The 15,150-nt window shown below is 42.1% G+C and overlaps 1 protein-coding gene across 9 annotated transcripts in view; it reads right to left on the bottom strand.

The window, feature by feature from the left end:
- The window catches only part of LOC132397404 (doublecortin domain-containing protein 1-like), a 544,514-nt gene that overhangs the window by 270,951 nt on the left and 258,413 nt on the right, over positions 1 to 15,150 (bottom strand). For all 9 annotated transcript variants that reach the window (XM_059976139.1, XM_059976134.1, XM_059976131.1 and 6 more), the window contains 4 exons: positions 10,489 to 10,611; positions 7,246 to 7,363; positions 1,812 to 1,958; positions 990 to 1,111 (listed from right to left, as the gene is read on the bottom strand). In XM_059976139.1, coding sequence (XP_059832122.1) covers positions 990 to 1,111; positions 1,812 to 1,958; positions 7,246 to 7,363; positions 10,489 to 10,611 — 510 coding nt within the window. The remainder of the gene's footprint in view (positions 1 to 989; positions 1,112 to 1,811; positions 1,959 to 7,245; positions 7,364 to 10,488; positions 10,612 to 15,150) is intronic.

Raw genomic sequence — 15,150 nt, 5'->3', positions numbered from 1 at the left:
CCATAAGACAAAGGAGTAGAATTAGGCCATTCCACTATAGCTGACTTATTATCTCTGTCAACCCCATTCTCCAGACTACTCCCCATAACTTTTGACACCCTTACTAATCAAGAACCTATCAACCTCCGCTTTAAATACACCTAATGAATTCACCTCGACAGCTTCACCACCTTCGGGCTAAATAAATTCTTCCTCATCTCTGTTCTAAATGGACATCATAGTGTTATGAGACTCACCCACTATTGAAAACATCCTCTCCACATCCATTCCATCTAAACCTTTCAATATTTAATAGGTTTCAATAAGAAACTCTCTCATTCATCTGAACTCCAGCGAGTACAGGCCCAGAGCCATGAACATTTCTCATACACTATTTTTTTCATTTTCAATATCAATCTCATGAACCTCCTCTAGACCCTCTCCAATGCCAACACAACTTAGATATCTTAGATATGGGACCCAAAACTACTCACAGTACTCTAAATGTAGTCTGACCAATGCCTTATAAAGCCGCAGCATTACATCCTTACTTTTCTATCCTAGCCCTCTTTGAAATGTCCTAACATTGCATTTGCCTTCCTCATCACTGACTCAACCTGCAAATTAACTTCTAGAGAATCCTGCACGAGGACTCCCAAGTCCTTTTACACCTCCTCCATCCCTTAAATGAATGTGAAAAACATTCAGTACTTAGTGAATCCGCACTTTAAGGTTTACTGGGCAATTGGATATTATTCCTATTAAGGGATATTACAATAAATTTTCCAGTGAACCAGGGCCTGATGGGTTTCATGTGAACCCAGATAAATTGCATTGGTGGGGGGGGGGGGGGGTGCAGTATCTAGGATCCCAGTGAGTTTCAAGTGAATGGGCAAACCTCACCCATAAAGCAGGGACCAAATCAGTGGGACTTCCAAATAATTGGCAAGTAGATTATCAGAGTTTTACCATATTTACACAGCAAGCGTATCATGTCATAAATTAGTGACCTTTTCTGCACAGCTAACTTGTATCCTTCCAACTCCACGTTGTCCTCATTCTTCAGTCGGATTTGTTGATCACTCACGGCCAGGCAGAGTTGTGGGTAAGCGCGACACAAAATTATTCCAGACTTGGCATCCATTTCATAAAACAGGAAGAACCACAAAAGGCAAAAGCAAAAAGAATTTTGGTGAACTTATGACATTTGAATAGGTGATAATAAGACCATTCTTAATAAAATAAACACAAAATTGATCTGCTCCTGTGTCTTATCATGGGTAAAGCCTATTGAGCGTATCTACACGGAGTGCAGAAGGGAAGCAGAAAGATCTCCATTATCCAGGCCTATGGATTTATTAAGTATGCTGGCAAGAAAATGAATCTCAGGGGTGTATTTGGTGACATATATGTACTTTGATAATAAAATTACTTGGAATTTTGAACTCTCAAGATTTCTTTTGTGACAATATTTCAACTGGTTCATGTGCTATTTCCAACCTTTACCTCAGATATGTTTTCCACCTTATTTAATGACACAGCATGGTAACAGGCACCTCCTGGCAAACAAGTCCATGTTGCCCAATCACACCCAGGTGACCAATCAACCTACTAACCCATACATCTTTAGAATGTGGGAGGAAACCAGGGCACCCGGAGGAGACACAGGTAGTCATGGGGAGAACGTACAAACTCCTTACAGACAGTGGCAGGAAATCAACCAGCATTGCTGGCACTGTAATACTGTTACACTACCTATCTTTGTGACAAACACCATTCTTTTTCGATTTAGACCTGCTTCATCAACGTAACTCATTTGATTAGTTCAGTACCTTTGCAACAACCCATATGTGAGCTGAAAAGCACGTTGAGATTCCCACTGAAACCTTGGACTTCTTTTGCTCCTTTTTTGCCGGAAGAGTATTCTCACTCCTGTTTTCGATGGTAACCGAAGGATAGACGACCACTTGGGGATCATTCTATTTGCAAAGCACAACAGAAGATGTTGAGCTCACATTTATTCTGATGTTCATCCTGTTTTCACTTCCTCTTCCTACATGATTTAATACAACAACTCAATCCTTGTTTTATTTTACAAATTCTATTCATAAGGCATAAAACATAGAAGCAGAATTAGGCCACTTGGCCCAACGAGTCTTCTCTGCCGTTCCATCATGGCAGATTTATTATTCCTCTCAACGCCATTCTCCTGCTTTTTCCCCATACCTTTTGAAGCCCTTACTAATCAATTTCCACTTTAAATATACCGAATTACTTGGCCACTAGAGCCATCTACAGCAATGAATTCCACAGATTTACCACCCTCTAGCTAAGGAAATTCTTCCTCATCTATGTTCTAAAGGGACGAACTTCTATTTTGAGGCTGTGCACTCTGGTCCTAGACTGCCCCACTGTAGGAAACATCCTCTCCACGTCCACTCCATCCAAGCCTTTCAGTATTCAATAGGTTTCAATAAGATTTCCCCTCATTCTTTCAAAGTCCACTGAGTACAGGCCCAGAGCTGTCAAACACTCCTCATAACCATCTCATTCCCAGGAATAAGACAAAAGCCAGCACGCACGCTCAGTCCAAACAATAACTCACACTCATCCCACACATTGACACTTTATGGGACCACAGATCCAATTGAACTAACCGCCAAAGCTTTCCAAATAAATCTGAGTAAACCACAAGTGGTGAATCCTAAGGCCTTGCCAAAAGGCCTTCACGTTCTTTTGACAGCCTGTGGCATCATCGACCTTTTCAATTCTTCCTAAATACCTCTGTTAACAATCCCTTATCTGAAATTCTGAAATCCGAAAAGCTTTGAAAACCATTTTGCGCCAACAGCTGACGTCACTCAGGTGTGACGTGGCAGCACTAGCAGAGGCCACCAGGCGTCAGTTGTGGCTCAGCGCTCGTACTGGTTACATGTACACTTGCTGTTCGCTGATATTTTGTGTTCACTGTTGACTTTGTGTTTAATTTCACTGTGAAAATATCAAAAAGAGCTGCAGATACCCTTATGGGTAACAATGAAAAAAAGAGGAGGAAGCATCTATTATTATCAATAACCAGAAAGTGGAGTTATTGCAGAAGCTTGATCATGATGTGTCTGTGCGGCATCTTACTGAAGAATATGGTGTCAGAACTACCACTGTATATGATTTAAAGAAACAGAAAGATGAGTTACTGAAGTTTTATAGTGACAGTGACGTTCTACATTTATTCCAATAAGTCATTTATCATGTGTTTGATTCGGTTCGTTTGAAGCTGTATATTTTTATGTTTTATTGAATGTTTTTGTTAGAAATAATTTTTTCCTGTCATTATTCCCTAAACAATACAGTATAACAACTATTTACATAGCATATACATTGTATTCAGTATTATAAGTAATCTAGAGATGATTTAAAGTATACGGGAGGATGTGCATAGGTCCAGCGTTCCACTGGTCCTAAAGTCCACCCACACTGCAACAGGTTAATAAGGGACTTGAGCATACGTGTTTTTTGGTTTCCACTGGGGGTCCCGGAACCAATAAGGAGGGATTCTGAAATCTGAAAAATTCTGAATTCAGAAACAAAACTGGCTCCAAGGATTTCGGATAAGGGATTGTGGACCTGTACCAAGTGAAACAGGCCCTTCCAGCCCTTTGAGCCACACTGCTCAACAACCTCCAGTTTCACCCTATCGTAATCATGGGACAATTTATAATGACCAGTTAACCTGTTAAATCTTCGTACTGTGAGAGAAAAACAGAGCACCCAGAGAAAACCCAGACATTCCATTCTCCTGACAGAGGATGCTAGATTTGAACTCTGAACTCCGACATCCCCAGCTGTAATAACATAATGCTAACTGCTACACCACCACAGAGTTTAGTAAGAGTGTCAAAGGTTATGGGGAGAAAGTACGAGAATAGGGTTGAAAAGGATAAAAAATATCACTCATGATGGAATGGCGGAGCAGTCTCATAGGACTGAATGGTCTAATTCTGCTCCTACGCCTTCCGATCTTATACATCTGCATCGTAATGTACGGTCTGGAAATCAGAAACATGCTAACACAGTACACATGGTGGCTTTCCTCAGAACCATGAGTTGTAGTAGGCCAAAACCTAGCCTGAACTCACAGACTCGAAGATATTGGTACTGGTATATTATAGTCACATGCACCAAATACAGTGTACAGCTTGTCTTGTGTAGTGTTCATACAGATTAGTTCATTACACAGTGCATTGAGCTAGAATAAGGTAAAACAATAACAATGCAGAGTAAAGTGTAAGAGCTACTGAAATAGTGTAGTAAATGATAAAGTGCAAGATCATAACAAGGTCGATTGTGAGGTCAAAAGTCCATCTTATTTTACAATAGATCCATTCAATTGTCTGATAACAGTGGGATAAAACCTGACCTTGATCCTCGTGATACATGCTCTCAGCTTTTCTATCTACTGCCCAATGGGAGAGGGGAGAAGAGAGAATGTTTAGGGTGGGTGGAGGTTTTGGTTTTGTTGGCTGCTTTACTGGGGTAGCAACAACTATAGATAGAGTCTATGTGAGGTGTTGAACTGTGTCCACAACTCTGCAGTTTCTGGAGGTCACGTGCCGAATAGATGCTGCATAAAACTTATGCATCCAGACAGAACGGTGCATCGATAAAAAGCGGTAAGAGTCGATGGGACATGCCACAAAGTAATGTTGCTTCTAATGCAGAAGATGCCAAACAGCAGGTCAAGACATAAAATGATGCAGTTTGATAATCAAATGAAAACCTGGAGACAACAACTCCAAACTCTATGGCAGATGAGAATAATTATGTTTGTTTTTAAAGAAGGAATGAGAATAGAAGAGAATTATTTGTTAAATAAGAAAGAGGGAGAATCAAATCCATAAGATAATGAAAAGAATAATTTATTTGTCAGTGATATTTAAATGATTATACATAACTGTGCAAAAGTTTTAAACACACACACACACACTCTCACTCCCCCTCCCCCCAAGGCTTTTGCACTGTACTGTAATTTTATGTATTGTCCTGTACTGCTGCTGCAAAAAAAAGACAGATGTCGTGACAAATGTGAGGGATGATAAACCTGACTCTGATATGGGTCTCTATTGTTGACTGAGAGTAGGAAGAGGGCAGGGAGAGGGGAATTGGTGGGAAAAAGGGGAAGGAAGGAAGGGAACAGGAAGCACCAAAGTGACACTCTGTAATGATCAATAAACCATTGTTTGAAATCAAATGACCTAGCCTTGTGTCTTAGGGCTGGGTGTGTCTGCACCACTGCCACCCTCAACCCTGGCACTCCTTCTCACCATCTGTCCTACACCACCCTCATGGTTCTGTACCTTGCCATTCCCAACATCCTTTGCTCCCACCAGATTTATAAACTCACTCTCCCCTCCACATTGACAAATACAGTAGTGTATGTCTTAGACACCCTATATATACATACCTAAGAGTTTTGCACAGCTCATATATTCTAATATGATTAAAGATAAGATTTTCAAATATAAGATTATCTTTTTAATTGACCCATGAACGTGGAAACATCGAAACATATGATGAAATGCATCATTCTGCGTCAACGACCAACACAATCAAAGGTTTGTGCTGGAGGCAGCCCACAAGTGTTGTTGTGCTTCCGGCGCTAATCCTAACCTGTACGTCTTTGGAGTGTGGGAGGAAACCCGAGCACCCAGAGGAAATCTTCATGGTCACGGGAAGAGCGTACAAGCTCCTTACAGCCAGCAACAGTAACATACCCAGATTGATAATTGGTGGTGATGTAGAGCGTCTGCACTAACCACTTCGCTACGACACTAACCCTTCAAAGCAAGGTAAGAAAAATCGTGTACCAAATCATAAGGGACATAGACAGGGTTAAGACACTCAGTCTTTTTCCTAGGGTTGGGGAATCAAGAATTAGAGGGGACAGGTTTAAGTTGAGAGAGGAAACATTTAATAAACACTTGAGGGATAACTTTTTTAGACAAAGGCTGGAGTGCATTTTAAATGAGGTACCGGAGGAAGTACTTAAGGCAGGTAAAATAACAACTTTTAATAGACTATCAGACAGGTCCATGGATAAGAAAGGTTTTGCAGATGCAGAGCTGGGCTGAGAAGTGGCAGATGGAGTTCAATACAGAAAAGTATGAATTGAAACACTTTGGAGGTCAAACTTGAAGGCAGAGTAGAAAGTTTATGGCAGGATTCTTAGCAGTGTGGAGGAACAGAGGGATCTTGAGGTCCAAATGCACAGATCCCTCAAAGTTGCCACACAATTGGTAGGGTAGTTAAGAAAGATTATGGTGTGTCGATCCCCAGGATCGTTAGACTGGGGACTGAGTTCAACAGCCATGAACTAATATTGTGGCTCTATTAAACTCTGGTCAGACCACACATGGAGTATTGTGTTCAGTTCTGGTCACTTCATTATAGGAAGAATGCAGAAACTTTAGAGAGGGAACGAAGTAGATGCACCTGGATGTTGCCTACTCTAACTGCCAAATCGAATTTATTGTCAAATGCACATGTATGCATAGTGCAATGAAAAGCTTACTTGTAGCAGCATCACAGGCACTTCGGCAGTGCCTTTCTAACATCCGCCACTCACTGCGTTAAAAACTTGCACATTTTTTTTGTGCTTTCACAATCTCACTTTAACTGCATACCCTTGAGTACAGACATCTTGACAGTGAGTAAAAGTTACTAGCAGTCTTTCGGTCTACATCTCTCTTCATTTCATAAATATTTAATGCCTGTAGAAACATTAGTACAGAGGACTGGGGCCAGAAATACCCAGAGTAGAATAGTAGCAACAACAGTATCTTAAACAGGGGTTCCCAACTTGGTTTATGTCATGGACCCCTACCATTAACTGAGGGGTTGATGGACCCCTGCTCTGGAATCTAAAGACTGCTGCTCTGAAGGGTCCATCGAGCCCAACCTGGAATCCACAGACCCCTCAGTTAAAGGTCAGGATCCAAGGCATAAAAAAGGTTACGGACTCCTGATCTCGATGGAGGGTAGCACAGAAGATCCAATAAAGGCAGGTTCAGATGACACCAACGACCACTGATACAGTCCTTGATGGTGGAGAATGGGCCATTTCTCAGTTCCCCTAGCCCCTCTGGGGGTATCCAAGTTCTGCACACAAGGGGGCTTTGGCTTTTAAATGAGGTGAGAGCTTTCAGTTCTGACAACACAATCAAAGCTTTGTCAGGTTAAATTTGACAACTGAATTTCAGTCAAGCTCACCTTGAACTGAAGGAAGTGATGTTTATCTATCATCTCCACTTCTTCTTGGCTGGGTTCATTCATTTGCATCCAGTTATATTTTTCTGGGAACCCTGTACATATTTCCCAAGTCTCATACCTATAAAGGTAATCACAAATTGACACCATCAACACTTCTGGGATTTTTTTAACGTAATACTTCACTTTATCTAATACTTTAAAGTTGTTTTAAAAATTAAAAATTTATTATTTAACTTGAGGCTACATGTTGTTCAGTTTAAGTAGAGCCATAGAATGCCTCCTACCTCTTCTCACCTGCCTTTCAACTCACCAGAAGCCCCCTCCTCCTTCCCTTTCTCCTATGGTCCATACTCGTTTTATCACATCCCTTCTCTAGTACTTTACATTTCCAACCCACTTGAATTCATTCCCCTCCCTCCACAATGTTATTCTGGTGTCTTCACCCTTCCTTTCCATTCCTGAAGAAGGGTCTCGGGTGGAAACTTTACTATTTTCCATAGATGCTGCCTGACCTGCTGAGTTTCTCCAGTGCTTTTTGGGTTATTATAGAGTCATAGAATACTACAAGCACAGAAACAGGCCCTTTGGCCCATCTGATCCATACTGAATGGTAATGTTTCATTTTCACTGAATGGCAACTGGTTAAAGAAGAAAAATATACTTGAATTTACATAGCTGCCTTGAAGTTCATTGTTCTATACCTCTGGAGTTTATTCCACTAACACCGATAAGATCAATTTCAGAAGTAGAGATAAGATTCTGGTATTTCGATGTGGTTCTTTCAGTGCTACTCACTGCGTAGTAAATGATTAGTAAGTAAATGATTTTACAATCTTCACAACACCTCTCTCACACACACTGGTGAGTGAGAGACTGTTGGTTCTCAAGGCAGGCAGCTTGGAGCAGCAATATGGAAGATAGTAACATCCGGAACAGCGAGCTGCTGGTCCCCTGCCCTCGTTCTTGCAGGAGTGATCTCCTTCTCCCTCACTGGTGAGAGAGAGTCTGTCTGAGATCCCGAAGTGCCTGGGTGTGAATGGGGGAGTGGGAGGGGGAGGGGGCTTCGGGGTTCTCTGCCCAGGGAAGCAGGTGAAGCTGCCTCATTAAATATATATAAGGCACAGTTAGATAGACTTTTGCATCACACGGGTATTAAGGGTTATGTAGAGAAAGCAGGTAGATGGAGCTATGTCCATGGCCAGATCATTATTAAATAAGATCATGAATGATGGAACAGTCTCAAAGGAACAAATGGCCGACTCCTGCTCATATTTGTTCTATTCTTACGTTCCATTCAGTTACATGAGACTGATTTCTATCTTAATTACAAATAGAACATTGGACACTACAGCACAGTACAGGCCCTTCAGTCCATGATGCTGAGCCGACCTGATAACATACTGTAAGGTCAATCTAACCTTTCTCTTCCTTATCACCCTCCATTTTTCCATCATCCATGTGCCTATTTAAGAACTTCTTAAATACCCCTAAGGTATCTGTCTCTAGCACCACCCCTGGTAGCACATTCCACATACTTACCACTCTCTGGATAAAAGAGCTTACCATAGAACCATAGAACATTACAGTACAGAAACAGGCCTTTTGGCCCTTCTTGGCTGTGCCGAACCATTTTTCTGCCTAGTCCCACTGACTTGCACCTGGACCAGATCTCTCCATACAACTCTCATCTATGTACCAGTCCAAGTTTTTCATAAAAGTTAAAAGTGAGCCCGCATTTACCACTTCATCTGGCAGCTCACTCCACACTCCCACCACTCTCTGTGTGAAGAAGCCCCCCTCTAATGTTCCCTTTAAACTTTTCCCCATTCACCCTTAACCCATGTCCTCTGGTTTTTTTTCTCCCCTAGCCTCAGTGGAAAAAAGTCTGCTTGCATTCACTCTATCTATACCCATCATAATTTATATATCTCTATCAAATCTCCACTCGTTCTTCTACAGTCCGGGGAATAAAGTCCTAACCTATTCAACCTTTCTCTGTAACTCAGTTTCTCAAGTCCCAGCAACATCCTTGTAAACCTCTGCACTCTTTTAACCTTATTAATATCCTTCCTGTAATTTGGTGACCAAAACTGCACACAATACTCCAAATTCGGCCTCACCAATGCCTTATACAACCTCACCATAACATTCCAACTCTTATACTCAATACTTTGATTTATAAAGGCCAATGTACCAAAATTCTCTTTACAACCCTATCTACTTGTGACACCACTTTTATGGAATTTGTCAAAATTACCTCTGACATCCCCTTAATAATTCATCCAATCACTTTAAAATTATGCCACTTCATATTAGCCTTTTCCACCTTAGGAAAAAGTCTCTGCCTCTGATCATCTTGTACACCTCTATCAAGTCTCCTCTCATCCTCCTTCTCTGCAAAGAGAAAATCCCAGGCTTACTCAACCTATCCTCATAAGACATGCTACCCTTGTGAAACTGTGACATAAAGCTGTAGTAAAAGATCTGTACATTATTTTGTACCATCAATGTACTTTGTGTGAGTACAGAAATCCCATCATCATCATGGCTATCCCTCGAGATCGAGGATGATGGCCTTCGTTCTGTTTCCACAGAGTGAAGATGCCTGTGCGTGTATTTGTTTAACGTGTACTTGATGTTGCACTCGAAGAAGCACATGACACTTCACAAATCAGCCAACTGATTCCAATGGCATGGAAACTGCGACGATTGGAGCTGATGGATTTGTTGCATCCTTCATCCGCCTTCACAGCCATTGAGTTCGAAGTAACTTCGTCCGCCTGTTCCACCATTGAGGTCTTAGTTGGATTATTTTTTGTCAGGGACCTCACCTTAAACCTTACCGCAATGGGTGACCCTACCGGGAACATAGCTCCAGATGGCATCGCTCTCAGGATCTCAGGACCACACAGGCTTCTTCACCATGACAAGTTGACAATCCACGGAGAAGAGAGAAATTCCATAACCCAGATGCAAAGGAATAACAAAGTACTGAAGTCCTTGGCTTTAAGAGCAGTAGCAAAAAGATGAATATTAGAGTAGGTTAAAAGGTCAGCATAACATTGAAGACCAAAGGAGCTGTACTGTGATGTAATACTCCATGTTCTATAATGTTACAACATGTGTGATGAGTATTTTACAACCAATTGAATTATATCAATTAAATGTTTCTTAAATGCTCTATGTCATTCACTAAAATATAGGCTAAGGTAATGATATACATATGTATTCAAAGCAGCATACTTTTCCAAACCATTTAATGGACCATCATATTCCAAAGGAGTTTTGTAAACCACCTTTTGACCCTGGTTCATAACTCCTCGAACACAGTCAAACATTACACAAAGAAATGGTTTGCTAATGCTTCTGTAAAGAAAAATAGAGAAAGGTTAGCTTCACTTGTCACATGTTCATCAAAAATTAGAAACATGCATTGTCTGCTTCAATGTTCAGAGTAAGTTTATTATCAAAGTACAGATATGTCACCATATACAACCATGAGATTCATTTTCTTGTGGGTATGCTCAGTAACCATTATAGAATCACACCAACAGGGCAGACAACCAGCGTGCAAAAGAAACCAAACTATGCTAAAAGAAAGAAAGAAAGGAAATAATAATTACATAAAAAACACTTTTGCTATACTCATACTTTTTCTGTTATACCAAAATCAATCTGGAAGATTTACAAAATAAAAAGAACTGCCAGATTTTAGAAAACACCATGTACACTCAAACACACTCAGGTTAATACAACCTAGGACAGAAGGTGGACGAGAAAAATCAGACTTAAAAAATTTACACAACAGTCAGATAAAGCAGCAAGGGATATATTTTCAACAACAAAAACAGGATGTTGCAAGGAACGAGGCAAACCCAAACACAGGACACAGGCACAGAGATTGAGTTAGGATGCAGACGCGGGCATGAGCGTTAAACGGCAAACAGGAGGGAGTGCAGGAAATCAGAAGGCAGGCAGAATTGATCTTGACACGGAGCGTAGAAAGGGAAGCAGCAGACAAAACTTTTCTTAGCATGGAGAGATGGAGTTTCACAGGTAAACCTCGGAACTGGAGTTGAACTTAGAAAACTTATCTTGACTTGGAGAGACTGAGTTGCACAGGTAAATCCCCGTACTGAAGCAAAACTTAGAACACACAATCCTAAGCTGCCAGGAAACGTTAATTACCACACTGGCAAAACCAACGATCTGGCAACTAGTGGGTGCAAAGCCGGGGTTTTTATACTGCAGGTCTTGATGAAAACCAGGTGTGCTGCCATCAAAGGAAATTAGGAGAAAATGGGAATTAATGGTTGGGACTGTGACACAGGATTCTGCACTCCATGTGAGCATGTGCTATTCTGATAATAAGTACACACCACCAAGCTTAAAACAACCCAGAAAAATGAAGACATCATCACTGCTGAAGAAAAGTTAACCAGGGGAAGAGCATGACCTTTCATGAAAGACATCCCCATGACTGAGAAGACTAGATTTCAACAAGAATGCTTCAAACTCCTGTCCCAGAGTTGGAGACCTCTTCCCTGAAACAGAAGAGGTCGTTGTGGCAATCCAGGACCTGGTGGTTAACACAAAAAATATCAAAAATACATAATAAAAGACCAACAAATTCCAGACAATAAACAGAGAAAAGGCCTAGAGAAGCCAGAAACAATCCAACACATTACAGATTCCTGCAGCAGTTTAACTCAATCTGATTACCTACGCAGGCACAATCAAGTGGCAAACATCATTCACCAAAACCTTGCTTTAAAATACAAACGCATAAAAGAAACCATACCACACTATAAGTACAAGCCTGATCCAGTTTTCAAGTCAGCATCTCACAACCTATATTACAACGATCTGCTATTACAGATATTACAATCCATAATGCAAAAAGACATGCAGGACAATCCATAATGGAAAAACAATGTAATAAGGGTAATGACGTAATTGTAACGGAGGACTTCAATATACAGGGGATTGAGAAAATCAGGTTGGTGTTGGATCGCAAGAGAAGGAATTTGTTGAATGCCTGCAAGATAGCTTTTTAGAGCAGCTTGTGCTCGAGCCCACTCGAGGAAAGGCTATCTTAGATTGCGTGTTGTATAATAACCCAGATCATATTAGGGAGCTTACTGACACAAATGTTGGTGGGGGGGGGGGGTGTTGTGGATAGGGTAGAGAGCTGTCAGACGTTACAGTGGGACCTTGATAGGATGCAAAACTGGGCTGAGAAGTGGCAGATAGAGTTCAACCTACATAAGTGTGAGGTGGTTCATTTTGGTAGATCAAATATGTTGGAAGAATATAGTATTAATGGTAAGACACTTGGCAGTGTGGAGGAACAGAGGGTTCTTGGGTTCCAAGTCTTTAGACACTCAAAGCTGTTGCGCAGGTTGACTCTGTGGTTAAGAAGGCATAAGGTGCATTGGCCTTCATCAACTGTGGGATTCAGTTTAAGAGACGAGAGGTAATGTTGCAGCTATATAGGACCCTGGTCAGATCCCACTTGAAGTATTGTGCTCAGTTCTGGTTGCTTTAATACAGAAAGGACGTGGTATCTATAGAAAGGGTGCAGATGAGATTTACAAGAATGGTGCCTGGATTGGGGAACATGCCTTATGAGAATAGGTTGAGTGACAGAGGATGAGAGGTGACCTGATAGAGGTGTGCAAGATGATGAGAGGCATTGATCGTGTAGATAGTCAGAGGCTTTTTCCCAGGGCTGAAATGGTTGCCACAAGAGGGCACAGGTTTAAGGTGCTGGGGTGTAGGTACAGAGGAGATGTCAGGGCTAAGTTTTTTAATCAGAGAGTGGTGAGTGCGTGGAATGGACTGCCGGCAATGGTGGTGGAGGCGGATACGATAGAGTCTTTTAAGAAACTTTTGAATAGGTACATGGAGCTCAGAAAAATAGAGGCTATGGGGAAGTCCAGTAAGGTAAGGACATGTTCGACACAACTTTGTGGACCAAAGGGCCTGTATTGTGCTGTAGATTTTCTATGTTTCTATATGTATATTGAACAGATAAAAATGTGCAAAAAACAGACATAATATATATTTAAAAAGTGAGGTAGTGTTCAAGGGTTCACTCCTGCTCTCTGACATTCATGTACCTCGGGCTCACTGCTAGTGTCTCCAACAGTACCCATTAAGCTCATCTGCCATTTCTCCACACTGCCAAGACCATAGATCTAGGAGCAGAATTAGGACATTTGGCCCATCGAATCTGGGCCATCATTTCCTCATGGCTAATCCATTTTTCCTCAGTCCTAATCTCCTGCATTCTCCTCATATCCCTTCATGCCCTGACCAATCAAGAATCTATCAATCTCTGTCTTAAATGTACATACAAACTTTGCCTCCACAGCTGCCTGTGGCAATGAATTCCACAGATTCACCACCCACTGCCTAAAGAAATACCTCCTGATCCCAATTCTAAAAGGATGCCCCTCTATTTTCAGGCTGTGTCATCTGGTCTTAAACTCTCCCACCACAGGAAATATCCTCTCCACATCCACTCTAACAATAAGGTTTCAATAAGGTCACCCCTCATTCTCTGAATTCCAGTGAATACCGGCCCAGTGCAATAAAATGCTCTTCATATGGCAAGCTGTTTAATCTGGGAATAATTTTTGTGAACCTCCTTTGAACCCTCTCCAGTTTCAGCCCATCCTTCCTAAGATAAGGTGTTACCAGGTTTGGGTATGGCCCAAGTGTGGAGTGAGAGGCACTGAAGCAGGTCGATAGTTCACAAAACTTTATTGCAAACAGTGTTATAGGAAAAATAAACAATAAATGCTAGGCCAAAATAGGGCTGTTAACTAAAACCCTCAAAAGGGAAATGAAGCCTATACTGCGGCTGAAAAGAAAATCTAAACATTAAGTGAACACCGTAGGTCTTCAGAGTCAGGTGACTCGACAGTCCAATCTCTCAGGGAAGGCCGAAAGCACACAGATAGCGAAGCGTTGCTGTGCTCTGTCCAAGTCTCGACAAGCACTATGACGAATAGTATGAAGTTAAGTACTAACATGATTAAGTAATAATTAGCTAACGTGCAAATTCACAAGCGCAATTACCGTATCTACTGCACTTCCGAATCTGTGGTCATGACAGGGCCCCCCTCTCTAGGCGCAGCCCCTGAGGCGCCACAAACCTGTGTCCACTGGAAGTCCCAGATCAGCGACTTGTCCAAGATGTCCTTTGCTGGGACCCAAGTAAGTGCTTCTGGACCGTACCCTTCCCAGTCCACAAGGTACTAGACTTTACCACGTTGCCGGTGAGATGCCAGGAGGTGCCACACAGTATAGACAAGGGAACCATCTACCAGTCGGGGAGGAGGGGGAGGTGGGGTGACTGGGGCCAGGGGAGAGGTAGTAACCGGCTTGAGCTGGGGAACATGGAATACTGGGTGGATCTTAAGTGAAGCTGGTAGATGCAATCTATAAGACACCTTGTTGAGAGCCTTTTCCACTAAACAGTCCCACGTAGCACGGTGCCAATTTCCGGTTCTCGACTTTCGGGGAAGATCCCTTGATGCCAACCAGACCTCCTCCCCGACTTGAATGGCCTTAGCTGTCGACAGAGCCAATCAGCCTGCCGGGAGAGCTGTTTCTGGGCGTGCAGCAGAGAAACTCTGGCTCGTCTCCAGGTGTGCTTGTAGCACTGGATCAGCAGTTCAGCAGCAGGAACTCCTGCATTGACCTCCTGATCAGGGAAGAGCAGGGTCTGGAATCCCATCTGGCATTCAAAGGGAGACATACCAGTGGAGGACGACTGGAGGTTATTGTGGGCGAATTCTGCCCAAACCAATTGGGCCTGGAAGAGGCAGGGCAGCGCAGGTTTGTCTCCAACTCCTGGTTCACTCTCTCAGTCTGGCCATTAGATTGGGGGTGGAA

Source organism: Hypanus sabinus, chromosome 7 (assembly GCF_030144855.1).
Source record: "Hypanus sabinus isolate sHypSab1 chromosome 7, sHypSab1.hap1, whole genome shotgun sequence".
In the NCBI taxonomy this organism is placed as follows: domain Eukaryota; kingdom Metazoa; phylum Chordata; class Chondrichthyes; order Myliobatiformes; family Dasyatidae; genus Hypanus; species Hypanus sabinus.
This window is presented reverse-complemented; position numbering and strand designations above follow the sequence as displayed.